The 14,119-nt window shown below is 43.6% G+C and overlaps 1 protein-coding gene across 2 annotated transcripts in view; it reads left to right on the top strand.

The window, feature by feature from the left end:
• The first annotated feature begins 1,243 nt into the window (after positions 1–1,243).
• LOC139747394 (juvenile hormone esterase-like) overlaps positions 1,244–14,119 on the top strand; it is a 19,090-nt gene continuing 6,214 nt past the window's right edge. The window contains exons 1-8 of one of the 2 annotated variants that reach the window (XM_071659687.1): positions 1,244–1,386; positions 2,686–2,849; positions 9,289–9,460; positions 10,249–10,392; positions 11,469–11,625; positions 12,688–12,761; positions 12,973–13,084; positions 13,370–13,560. In XM_071659687.1, coding sequence (XP_071515788.1) covers positions 1,354–1,386; positions 2,686–2,849; positions 9,289–9,460; positions 10,249–10,392; positions 11,469–11,625; positions 12,688–12,761; positions 12,973–13,084; positions 13,370–13,560 — 1,047 coding nt within the window. In that variant the 5' untranslated portion in view covers positions 1,244–1,353. Of the gene's footprint in view, positions 1,737–2,685; positions 2,850–9,288; positions 9,461–10,248; positions 10,393–11,468; positions 11,626–12,687; positions 12,762–12,972; positions 13,085–13,369; positions 13,561–14,119 lie in introns of both variants that reach the window. The other variant, XM_071659688.1, reaches the window with a different exon arrangement.

Genomic DNA, 14,119 nt, shown 5'->3' with positions numbered 1-14,119 from the left:
CACACACATACACACACACACACACACACACACACACACACACACACACACACACACACACACACTCTCTCTCTCTCTCTCTCTCTCTCTCTCTCTCTCTCTCTCTCTCTCTCTCTCTCTCTCTCTCTCTCTCTCTCTCTCTCTCTCTCTCTCTCTCTCCTAGGCACTAAGTTTCTCATTCATTGTCTTTGATTGCCTTATCTCTCAGTGTCTCATCTCTCCAGCCTCAGGTGCTCAGCTAAGTGATCTCTGTCTCACTCACCGAACAATCCCGCATATACTATTCATCTTCCACTCTCATGCCTTACATAGTCTCTCAGAGTCTCTCCAGCGCAGGTGTCTTCTCATTCAACAAGTCAGCCTGTAGGTGTCTCAGACGCGTGCAGAATATACAGAGCCTTTGCTTGGTGTGCTCCTCTCCGTCTCCGTTGGGTCTCCTTGCCTCTGGCATAAGGAAAACAGGAACTGAGGCAGCTATCAACAGCATCATGTTGGGCACGCCTTCCTTCCTTCGCCCCGCTGGGTCTCCTTGCCTCTGGCATAAGGAGTAGTTAGGGATGGTGGGAGCTCATCTGCATCGTGTTGGGGCAAAACCTTTCTTCTCGTTGGGCTCACTCACCTCCAGCATAAGGAGTCAAAAGAGGCGGAGGGAGGTAGGTTTGTCATAAGTTAGGCTATGGTTCACATGGTACAGTAGGCTGATCAGGTGTGCTATGGTATAGAGTTATGTGGGCTGCTTCAGCGCGTTATGGTACGTATGACAGAAGGCAGACCATGGTATACATATGGGGGGAATGCTTAACGTGCGTTATGGTACACTGGATGGATAACTGAGATCGAACGTGGAGTAGCACATCGATCGGGTGTGTTGCCTATGGTATGGTACGTGGCAGGTATAGTATGGTTTGCGACACATGCTTGGGTGAGCTGTTAGGTATGGTATGTGACACGGAACTGAGTTGGCTACACATGTATACCTATATGGTATGTGACGCATGGTAGGTTAGGGTTTTCCTGTGTGGTATATGAGACGCGATGGGAAGCACTGCTCAGGTGTTATTAGACACAGGGATTCCCAAGGCTATGTTGCCATCCAGATCAGAAAGATACGGAGGTTAGCCATTTCCATTTCATGAAATAAATTGAAGAAGTCTGGATCAGTATCTAAGCAATTTCTGAAGTTTTTTGATATTATTACTAAAAAGATGAAAGTGTCTTGCCTTCATAGATAAGCGATACTTGCAAACATCATGAAAGATTTAATTGTTCTGTACATTGTGGCAAAAGATAGATCGGAGCGGAAGATAAGCAACACAGCAATCTATCTCAGTAAGCCACAAGCATCTCAATTTAATGCGTCGACATTGTGGCTCGGGTCTAGAGAAGGTAAGGTATTCAGAGATCACTCTTTGTGTAAACGTCTATGATACGTAGATACACGCTCATCACATTTTGCAAATTCCTTTTGACATACAGAGGAAAATAAAGAGCTTTGAAAGAAGGGCGTTAATACTCATCCTCCGAGGCAATGGCGGAGCAGGTCGCCTGGCGAGAGGAGAGTGGGTGAGGGAATTCTCCGACGCTTGCCTGCCCGTCACTCACTTCCCGGCTGCTATCGCAAGCTGACTCCACCACCAACATCCTCCGCCACCAGCAGCAGCATTACCGCCTCTTTCAACACATATATATATACACACACACACACACACACAGACACACACATACACACACCTGAGGTAATTTGGATTGGTGCTTTCACCACAGTGTTCGTGGGGGTGAGTGTGGGGTGGGTTGTTGAGTAGTGGGCGTCCATACAGGGAAGGCAGTGCGATACTTTAGATAGGGTGGATTTCTTGTCAGACTCTAGTGTTCATGAAGTTATTCTCAGGGATTTTATTTCTAGGTTTAACGTGTTTTATGGTTATACAGCGTATGCTCTGTCTCTCTGTGTGTCTGTCTCTGTCGTTCTCTCTCTCTCTCTCTCTCTCTCTCTCTCTCTCTCTCTCTCTCTCTCTCTCTCTCTCTCTCTCTCTCTCTCTCTCTCTCTCTCTCTCTCTCTCTCTCTCTCTCTCTCTCTCTCGATCAACACTTTACACGAACCCTGGATGCAATATCTCATCCTTATCCTCACGAGATGCATCTGCCTCTATCCCTTTAACCTTAAACAATCGCCTCATTTTCCATTCCCTCTCCTTGAAACTTTTTCTGATCTTTTCTCCCGTTTCCTTACCCATGCTAAGTGTTTCTGCCTGCACGTATATCTCCTTTCCCTTAACCAGAAACCGTAGTCTGTGCCTCCTGGTATCCAAACCCATTTTCATGAAAAATGTCCCTTGTTAGCTCTTACTGTTTCTCTCGTGTTCTCTCTTTGGGGCTCCTCTTCCTTCCTGTTACTTCTGCTATATGCAGACATCTCTGTCTTTCTTCCATGAGAGGCGCACTTACCATCTTCACTGCCCTTTATCTAATATGGTCTACTGTTGGTGCTAGTGAGTTACGAGACAGCGAAAGAGTCTAGACGTCTCCTGTCGCGAAGGGAAGTTGCTAAACTCAGACTCAGAAGCGTGGCACTGAAAAATGACGTTATGGTAAATCGTTCGTGAGAGCAATAGACAGATTCACACTATCTAACCCACGTTTCAAGAGTGAAAGACTTGTGCGGAACCCTGTGCTTTCTTACCACAGATGAAGACCTTCCTCCTGTTCCTGGCCATCGTGCTGGTGGGTGGGACTTCAGCTCGGAGCCCACCTCTGGCTGATCTCCATCACGTCCCTGGAGTCTCCGCCTCGCACCAGTTCGATGTCAACTGGGGTTTTACCGATGAAGTCAAGAAGGAAATCTGGGACAGGTGAGTCGTTTGGTGTTGGTGTTGGCCAGTGTAGTATATATATATATATATACGAATAAAGTGCATATTAACGCGCACCTTCATAGAACATACAAACCTCCAACAGCCAGGATCGAACCTGGGACCCCTGTGCAAGAGGCAGGCATGCTAACCGCTTGGCTATGGGACTGTATAATAGGAAACAACTATTCGAAATACTGAGTACTCGAATACCCTTCGTCTCACAATGGTGAGCAACGGGGTCTATACTTGGTTGTTTCCGAGCAGACGCACATAGCCAGCTGATAGCGTTTTACCGAACCTAACTGTACAACGCGGAGGTATATGAATACGAATAAAGTGCATATGAACGCGCACCTTCATAGAACATACAAACCTCCAACAGCCAGGATCGAACCTGGGACCCCTGTGCAAGAGGCAGGAATGCTAACCTATTATACAGTCCCTTAGCCTAGCGGTTAGCATGCCTGCCTCTTGCACAGGGGTCCCAGGTTCGATCCTGGGTGTTGGAGGTTTGTATGTTCTATGAAGGTTTGCGTTCATATGCACTTTATTCGTATTCATATACCTCCGCGTTGTACAGTTAGGTTCGGTAAAACGCTATCAGCTGGCTATGTGCGTCTGTTCGGAAACAACCAAGTATAGACCCCGTTGCTCACCATTGTGAGACGAAGTGTATTCGAGTACTAAGTATTTCGAATAGTTGTTTCCTATTATACAGTCCCATAGCCTAGCTGTTAGCATGCCTGCCTCTTGCACAGGGGTCCCAGGTTCGATCCTGGCTGTTGGAGGTTTGTATGATATATATATATATATATATATATATATATATATATATATATATATAATCACAATTCAGTAGAAGCTCAGATAACTTTATTTAAGCTGTAATTTTTCTATAAATGCACCACTACGTGCTTCATGGAGACAATCCGCCTCATAGGTTCAAGTAATTCATAAAGATTTTTAAATCCAAACAGCACCATAAAAATTCCATCTCTCCTTTGTCAGGCATGGGGTATAGATAGGGTTGTGCGGAGGAGGGTGGATGTCTTGGAAATAAAATGTTTGAGGACAATATGTGGTGTGAGGTGGATTGATCGAGTAAGGAAAGGGTAAGAGAGATGGTGGAAATGAAAAGAGTGTGGGTGAGAGAGTAGAAGAGGTGTGTCTTGAAGTGGTTTAGACATATAGAACGAAGGAGTGAGGAAAGGTTAACAAAGAGAATATATGTGTCAGAGGTGGAGGGAACAAGGAGAAACGGGAGACCCAGTTGGAGATGGAAGGATGGAGTAAAAGATTTTGAGCGATCGGGGCCTGAACATACAGGAGGGTGAGGGGCATGCAAGGAATAGAGTAAATTGGAACGATGTGGCATACTGGGTTCGATGTGCTGTTATTAGACTGAACCAGGGCATGTGAAACGTCTGGGATTAACCATGGTATCTGGATAGGGATAGAATGCTGTGGTTTCGGTGCATTACGCATGAGAGCTAGAGAATGGATGTGTACTGATATGTTTCCTGGCGCTACCTCGTTGATGCAGGGGGTGGCGTTGCTGTTTTCCGTGGGGCGGGGTGGCGTAGGTATTGGATAAAGGCGAGCAAGTATGAATATATATATATATATATATATATATATATATATATATATATATATATATATTTTTTTTTTTTTTTTTTTTTTTTTTTTTTTTTTATACTTTGTCGCTGTCTCCCGCGTTTGCGAGGTAGCGCAAGGAAACAGACGAAAGAAATGGCCCAACCCCCCCCCCCCATACACATGTACATACACACGTCCACACACGCAAATATTCATACCTACACAGCTTTCCATGGTTTACCCCAGACGCTTCACATGCCTTGATTCAATCCACTGACAGCACGTCAACCCCTGTATACCACATCGCTCCAATTCACTCTATTCCTTGCCCTCCTTTCACCCTCCTGCATGTTCAGGCCCCGATCACACAAAATCCTTTTCACTCCATCTTTCCACCTCCAATTTGGTCTCCCTCTTCTCCTCGTTCCCTCCACCTCCGACACATATATCCTCTTGGTCAATCTTTCCTCACTCATTCTCTCCATGTGCCCAAACCACTTCAAAACACCCTCTTCTGCTCTCTCAACCACGCTCTTTTTATTTCCACACATCTCTCTTACCCTTACGTTACTTACTCGATCAAACCACCTCACACCACACATTGTCCTCAAACATCTCATTTCCAGCACATCCATCCTCCTACGCACAACTCTATCCATAGCCCACGCCTCGCAACCATACAACATTGTTGGAACTACTATTCCTTCAAACATACCCATTTTTGCTTTCCGGGATAATGTTCTCGACTTCCACACATTTTTCAAGGCTCCCAAAATTTTCGCCCCCTCCCCCACCCTATGATCCACTTCCGCTTCCATGGTTCCATCCGCTGACAGATCCACTCCCAGATATCTAAAACACTTCACTTCCTCCAGCCTCTCACCATTCAAACTCACCTCCCAATTGACTTGACCCTCAACCCTACTGTACCTAATAACCTTGCTCTTATTGACATTTACTCTTAACTTTCTTCTTCCACACACTTTACCAAACTCCGTCACCAGCTTCTGCAGTTTCTCACATGAATCCGCCACCAGCGCTGTATCATCAGCGAACAACAACTGACTCACTTCCCAAGCTCTCTCATCCCCAACAGACTTCATACTTGCCCCTCTTTCCAAAACTCTTGCATTTACCTCCCTAACAACCCCATCCATAAACAAATTAAACAACCATGGAGACATCACACACCCCTGCCGCAAACCTACATTCACTGAGAACCAATCACTTTCCTCTCTTCCTACACGTACACATGCCTTACATCCTCGATAAAAACTTTTCACTGCTTCTAACAACTTTCCTCCCACACCATATATTCTTAATACCTTCCACAGAGCATCTCTATCAACTCTATCATATGCCTTCTCCAGATCCATAAATGCTACATACAAATCCATTTGCTTTTCTAAGTATTTCTCACATACATTCTTCAAAGCAAACACCTGATCCACACATCCTCTACCACTTCTGAAACCACATATATATATATATATATATATATATATATATATATATATATATATATATATATATATATATATATATATATATATATACGTGTATGTGCGTACATGTGTATGTGAGTGGATGAGTCTTTTTTCATTTGTATCCTTGCACTACCTCACTAACGCAGGAAACGACAATCAAGTGTAGTAGATAATATATATATATATATATATATATATATATATATATATATATATATATATATATATATATATATATATATATATATATATATATATATATATATATATATATATATATATATATATATATATAGTTTGGTAAAGTGTGTGAAAGAAGAAAGTTAAGAGTAAATGTGAATAAGAGCAAGGTAATTAGGTACAGTAGGGTTGAGGGTCAAGTCAATTGGGGAGGTAAGTTTGAATGGAGAAAAACTGGAGTAAGTAAAGTGTTTTAGATATCTGGGAGTGGATCTGGCAGCGGATGGAACCATGGAAGCGGAAGTGGATCATAGGGTGGGGGAGTGGGCGAAAATCCTGGGAGCCTTGAAGAATGTGTAGAAGTCGAGAACATTATCTCGGAAAGCAAAAATGGGTATGTTTGAAGGAATAGTGGTTCCAACAATGTTGTATGGTTGCGAGGCGTGGGCTATGGATAGAGTTGTGCGCAGGAGGATGGATGTACTGGAAATGAGATGTTTGAGGACAATGTGTGGTGTGAGGTGGTTGGATCGAGTAAGTAACGTAAGGGTAAGAGAGATGTGTGGAAATAGAAAGAGCGTGGTTGAGAGAGTAGAAGAGGGTGTTTTGAAATGGTTTGGGCACATGGAGAGAATGAGTGAAGAAAGATTGACCAAGAGGATATATGTGTCGGAGGTGGAGGGAACGAGGAGAAGTGGGAGACCAAATTGGAGGTGGAAAGATGGAGTGAAAAAGATTTTGTGTGATCGGGGCCTGAACATGCAGGAGGGTGAAAGGACGGCAAGGAATAGAGTGAATTGGATCCATGTGGTATACCGGGGTTGACGTGCTGTCAGTGGATTGAATCAGGGCATGTGAAGCGTCTGGGGTAAACCATGGAAAGCTGTGTAGGTATGTATATTTGCGTGTGTGGGCGAATGTATATACATGTGTATGGGGGTGGGTTGGGCCATTTCTTTCGTCTGTTTCCTTTGCGCTACCTCGCAAACGCGGGAGACAGCGACAAAGCAAAAAAAAAAAGAAAAAAAATATTTTTTTCCATATTATTCGCCATTTCCCGCGTTAGCGAGGTAGCGTTAAGAACAGTACTGAGCTTTGGAGGGAATTATCCTCACTTGGCCTTCTTCTCTGTTCCTTCTTATGGAAAATCAAAAACGAGAGAGAGAGAGAGAGAGAGAGAGAGAGAGAGAGAGAGAGAGAGAGAGAGAGAGAGAGAGAGAGAGAGAGAGAGAGAGAGAGAGAGAGAGAGAGAGAGAGAGTGCTCTCTGGCCATTTTGACCTCTTTCATATGCTCGCTCCCATAATTCTTTCCAGTAACTAAAATTCCATTTTCCATAAGTCCTGTTGCTCATACCTTCGGCGCATCTACCTTCTCCAGTTTCTGATGTACCAACTTACGAGTCATTGTGACTCTGTCGGAGAAAATCGATAACCATTATCAATAAACCCTCATAGTTTTTCTAGGTCGCCTCTGATGCTGCCGCTCTAACAGTCCGGGACCCGTAAACCAGGCGGCCATCAGGCAACACTCTTAAGTGGAATGCTGAGAAAAAATACGATTAATATTCCATTATGGGATAACGCTCCGAGTACCCCACTCGCACGAGGTAATCGTGAATACTAAAATGGAATGTAATAGAAAATTTATAACGGTTCGAAAACCCTTTGACCTTGGTTCTAATTCGACTCTAAGCATAATACTTTATATAAATATGATAACATATGACAAGAGGATATATTCTTTTTTGCGTCTTTTTCTTCTATCGTGTCCATCGGCAAACTAGTTTCTAGCAGGGAAGGATATACACTTGTGCACAGGAGTAGTGAGTATTATGAAGATAAAGAGACTCATTACGATACGTACGTATGAAAAACAAAAGCCGAAACTAAAAAGGAAGTGTATGCCGGATGCTTGGAAAAGTCAGGGGCATGGAAATGTATACAAAAATTCGAAGCCATGATCAGTAAAGAGAGATATACAGGAGAATACAAACACCTACTTATGCAATGACGGCATACTCTCCCCATGTCACAACAAGCATTGCGCTTTACCAGAGATGAAACGACAAGCGTGTATACATTCTACGTTTGGAATGATACGAATGATATCTAGAAGGTATGGTTTATATACATGTATGTAGATATGTAGATTCTTATCCCTTATGGTCTTTTCCATCCCTTGAGGTTGCTTCAGGTCCAAAAGAGCACTGGCCTCGCTCTGCCACACGTACAGTCTCTAGCTGTCATATACGTACCAGAACTACAGCCCAGTATCCTCTGACAACTTACACAGACCACTCCATGGTTTATTCTTTCCACTTCGTCTACTGTGGCTGCTGTGGTTCAGTCCAGTGACCTCACGTCGCCCCCCATATATCACATCGATGCAGCCTATTCTATCAATGTACACATCTCGCTTTTTTTTAGATGTTCAGGCTCCGACAACCTCAAAGCCTCCTTCACTCTATTCTTCCATTTCCTTTTTTGTTTCCCCTTTCCTCTTACTCCCTTCACCTCTGACACGTAGATCCTCTTATCTAGTCTTTCTTCGCTCATCCTCTCCATAATTCCGAACCATTTAAGCACACCTAGGTCACCTCTCTTAGGCAGAGTGGGTTTCCTACACACCTTTTGCTGATAGTCCATATACGATCAATCCATCTCAGGCAAATCTATGCTAACACGTTCACTACTTCACCTTCAGATAGACCCAACCTACAGACACCGAACTATCTTTCCAAATACTGCTTAGCCCAAGACCTTTACCCATTCTTGTACCCTGTGACTCGTATCATCCCTCATACCTGGGTTCCATTGGCTATCATGTCCACTCCAAGGTCTCTCAAACACTCCACTTTTCCTTCAGGCTCTCCCTATTCAAGCTTACAATTAGACCATCCTCGTTCACCACTTTACTGCTGCATCTCATCACCTGAATTTCATTGACATTATGTCTCAGCTTCCTCCTTTCACATAAACGTACATACGAATGTTCAATTTAACAAATTCTCAAGTGTCTCCTCGTACAACAATACAAGGTATAATAGTTATGTTTCTCAACACTTTGTTGAAGTTTCTTGTACCCTCAAGGCATCCTACTGTTGCTCTGAAATCTAATTCTTTCCCTGGAACAGATTTCGTGAGCTTAATGGCGTCCGTCTGCTTTTCAGGTACACCGTTAGGGATGCGGAACCTCCTCAGATCGAGCATCCTAACTTAAACGGCGCCAACTCCCCTACCACAGTGGTAGGAACCACTCTGAAGACGATCAATGACCGAAAAGTATATGGTTTCTTGGGTATTGACTACGGTGAAGCCCCTGTGGGCGAATTAAGGTTTCAGGTGAGCTCCCTTTTGAGGATGTTCATTTCATCACGTTCGTGTCTTAATCATTAGATCAATCCGAGAGTGAGACGTTGTGCCGGCTGTTGGTAAAGCGTTCGTTGTAGCGATATTGTCGGCCAAAGCGAAATGAACCGGTCGATTAAAGTCAAGAGGAAATCGCTTTTACCAGATTTTTAACTAGACTTTAAACAGACGTGATGATAAATCCAAATACTATAAGGGGCAACAATTTGACCCCGTTCATCATTAAACCATTACCAGGTTTAAGGCTTAGTGTAAGCCACGTAACTACGTTGACTTAAGGTTAGATTTGGTCGAAGTAGTTGCTGGCAGAACAGCCATTGGTACTTGATACCGGCAGCTTAGAAAACCTGCCCAGCTTAGAGTTCATTGTTTTTGCCATGCCTTCGCCGGCAAAATAGAAGTTCAGTGTCTCCCTTCGCTAAGATAGCAGGGACCTTATTTATTCATTGTTTTGATTTTCCACGTAGTCTTAAGTCACATAGAGTTACATGGATACATTATGTATGGAAAATCTAAGGCAACGAAAACCTAAGGCTTTTGCTATTTAGTCATGAGTGAAACCGAACTTGGATCTATATTGTCTACAAAAACACGCTGTATGTCGCATTATGAAGTTCTTTAGCGATGAATCAATCGTTTTGAACGATGTTTTTTTCCTCCCCTCTTTACAGAAGCAACGCCATGCTTGAATAACACAATAACACTCCCAGTCACTTTCTCGCGTTACGGTTTTCGGTAAGATGATTTCCTATATTTTCCAGAAAACCCAGGAGGCTGGAGTTTACTGGGAGGGTTCAACACTGATGGCAACAAACTTGGGGAACAAGTGCCCACAGAAGGCGATGCTGGGGAACGTTCTCTCTGGAGACGAAGATTGCCTCAACCTCAACGTTTACACACCCTATGTACGTTGGTGGGTTGCTTCCCATGAGCTTCTCAGTCACTCCTCGATGTACCTTGCGTCAGTACGTTGCTGAATCGAGTGGAATTCAAGGCGGATCGTAAGTTAAGGAGAGAGAGAGAGAGAGAGAGAGAGAGAGAGAGAGAGAGAGAGAGAGAGAGAGAGAGAGAGAGAGAGAGAGAGAGAGAGAGAGAGAGAGAGAGAGAGAGAGAGAGAGAGAGGCATCACCATTGAGAGTCAGGAGACGAATGAGAGTTAGGAGCCGAGGAAAGCACGAGTGGCATGGAAATGAACTGAACCAAAGATGTTGAAAGGTGCATCATAGTGGCGACACATGGGTCACAGGTACGAGAGCCGGACAGGGACGGAATGCTAATCCTATACGTGATCACGGTGAGTCACTGAGATGTGAGTTGTGGATGAGAGTCATGGCAATTAAAGCCGAGTCAGGAACATAAGGTAATGGACAGAAATTTTCTCAGCATGGAGTGGGTATGATGGGGGATTGGAGCTAGATATGAGTCCTGTTGGGATAAGGGAAGCTGGATGGAAGTCTAGTGAGGATAGAAGAGGTTCATGTAATTGTAGTGGGAATAGGAAAGCTGAATGTGATTGTACTGGGGATAGGAGATCTGGATGTGCTTAGTGGGGGATACGGGCACGCGGAGCAAGTCTAGTGGGGATAGGAAGAGATGGATGTGATTTTAGTGGGTGTATGTTAGCTGAATGCGAGTCTAGTGGGGATGGGAGGAGATGGAGTGGAGAGGAGAACTGAATGTGAGTCTGGTGGGGATAAGGGAATAGGATGTGAGTATATTATGGCGCTATTTAATAGGGTAGTTAGTGATGGAAGAGAGGACTCTACGCTATGTATGCTTCGTTTCAGACAAAATCTTAATATCTCCTCTCCTCCTAGACCACATGCCTATTCTCCAAGAATCTCGAACATCTCCTAATGACTCCAGTCATGCCTACGATACACAGAAAGGCAACAGATTTTCAATTCATCGATGAAGTTCTGCTTAATTCGTAAGGAATAGAGACGTTAGTGTCAAGTCACGACTTTCGGCTTTTCCACAGCTACCCACGGAGCTTCCAGGAGGGAAACTCCTGCCGGTGATGATGTTCATCCACGGAGGTGCTTTTACCAGTGGTGACTCCTCTCTCTATCTGCCCACCAAGCTACTGGACCACGATGTCATCCTCGTCGTCATCCACTACCGCCTTGGAACCTTGGGTGAGCATCGGGTCCACCGCCACTTAAATGTCCACCGTCGCTCTCATTGGACCGTGGAGGAAAGGGGTTGTGGCTGCTTGTGATTTTAAGAGGACTTTGTGTTCTGTCACAGCGATTTTTTTTTTTTTCATTTTTCGTAAGGGATTTGTTGAATATGAAGTGACGTTCGCCAGAGAGATTACTATCTTATTTCATACCGTATTAGCTATTTCCCGGCGTAGTGTCAGAAACAGGTGAACGAGCCTCAGAGTAAAATCTCCTTGTTTGGCTCCTTTATCTGTTCCTTCTTTAGGAAAGTGATACAGGAGGGAGGGATTTTCTAGGGCTGTCTATCTGTCTACCTATAGATAGATCGATAAATAGATAGCTAAAAGGATAGCTGGATATACTTTTTTTGTGAGGAGATGCCAAGAGATTATGGGTGAAGAATGGCCAGAGATGAAAGAAAATGAAAGTAGGGCGCAGGTGAGGAATGGGACATATTTGGGAAAGCAGCATTTACATGTGGGAGAGAAGTGTGTGTCATGCGGAAGATGGGAGATAGGCAGGTGAGACAGGGCAGTGAATGATGAGATGAAAAATCAAATTATTGCCAAAGGAGAAAAGATAGATGTATGAACATTTTCTGCAGGGAAGGAGTGCGACTGATTGTGAGAAGTGTAAGAGAAAGTGGTAGGAGGTTAAGGGGAAGGTACAATGGATGCAACTCAGGTCTCTCAGTTCTGGCACTATCTTGACTGGCCTCCTCTGGACAGTTTCTATTAGCTCTTTGTGTTTCGTTAGGTATGATGACCAAAGTTAAGAAGCATATTCTAGTTATGGCGTTATGTATGTGAGTAACTCGCTGAATATTTCCCTATCCATGAACTCCAATGCAACCTTAGTGTTTGCAAGCAGACAGTTTGTCTCCTTAACTATCTATTCTCCTAAGGTGTGCATGCGTGTTTGTGTGTGTTTCCTTCTGCGTGTCTGCCTATCAATTCGTGCTTCCTGGTGCGTTTTTGCGTCAGAGATCCTAAGTCAGTGTTTCCAGTTGTAACCAATTTCGCTCTTATGTTTCAGGTTTCTTCAGCCTGGACAACGACGATGCTCCTGGAAACGCAGGCCTTTGGGACCAAATCGAGGCTATGAAATGGGTAAGTTGTACATAGTTTAACAGGCAAAATTAAATGACAATAACTGACAAGAATTCTCTCAAATCGACTCTAGTGCATGATTTTTCATTTCATTAATCGTCTCTACGTTTGCTTAATGTCATGTGAAGGCTGGAAAATAGTGGAAATATAACTTGTCTTTGGTCACTCTCTGCAGCGTAGCCAGCTTGGTAACATGAGTACTCTTTTGCAGATCCAAGATAACATCGAAGGGTTTGGGGGTGACAGCGAACGAGTGACAATATTCGGAGAGAGCGCTGGATCTGCCTCCGTCAACTACCATCTGATTCTGCCTGAATCCGCAGGTAAGACACTTGATTCAACGTTGAGGTGAGTGTGATTCTTGCATCTCACAGTTGGCGCCACGCGTTCAATGTGGAGTCATGACCGATAGTTTGTTAGAGACACGCAATTAAATAAAGTTTTCAGATCAAGTCATTCATGCCAAGAATTTCCTAAAACCTTCGCCACTTCATCTTAACACAACGTTTTATATGTATAGGAAACATTCCTTTTTTTTTTTTTTACTTCATCTTGCAGGTAGAATATTCCCCAAACCCTTCCCACTGAGGTGACTTTATATCTAATAGGACTCTTCCACGGAGTGATTGGTGAAAGTGGGTCTGCCTTGGAGCACTGGTCCCACGACAGCGACCCCGTGAGCTCAGCCAGGCTCGTTGGAGAGTTTAATACATGCCCTACGGAAAATCTCAACGAACTGTATGACTGCATGGTGAAGAAGGATGTCCACGATTTGGTCTTCAACTTGAACGCTGTTGTGGTAAGACGTGGGCAGTAGCAGCCAATGAAAGGGATTTTGGGGGATGATATAGTTCACTTGTGATGAGAGGAGAGATCTATCGTCTCTACGTAGAAGTTCAGTGAAGATTTCAGTAAGTGGTTGAGGTCAAGGTAAATCCCAGGATGTTGAATGGTGTGGTCAAGGAAGGCTTCAAGATCCTGATGACCGCGGTCAAGGAAATTCTTGAGACGTGGATGGTCAAGGTCAAGGGAAACCCAAGGTTAGATGTGGTGGCGGTCAGTGGATGCTGGGGAACAAAGGTGGTCAAGGGGGGGGAAGCACAATCCTGTGATACAGGGGTCAAAAATTTACCTGAAACTTAGGCTGTTAAGAGAGGACGTGAGTGATGATGTTCGGGAATAATAATGATAATGATAATTATAGAAATGATTATGTTTACAGTAATAATGATAGTAATGATAATAATGATATTGATGATAATAATGATAATGATGATAATAATAATCATAATAATAATAATAATAATAATAATAATAATAATAATAATAATAATAATAATAATGATAATGATAATAAT

Source organism: Panulirus ornatus, chromosome 68 (genome assembly GCF_036320965.1).
Source record: "Panulirus ornatus isolate Po-2019 chromosome 68, ASM3632096v1, whole genome shotgun sequence".
In the NCBI taxonomy this organism is placed as follows: Eukaryota; Metazoa; Arthropoda; class Malacostraca; order Decapoda; family Palinuridae; genus Panulirus; species Panulirus ornatus.
This window is presented reverse-complemented; position numbering and strand designations above follow the sequence as displayed.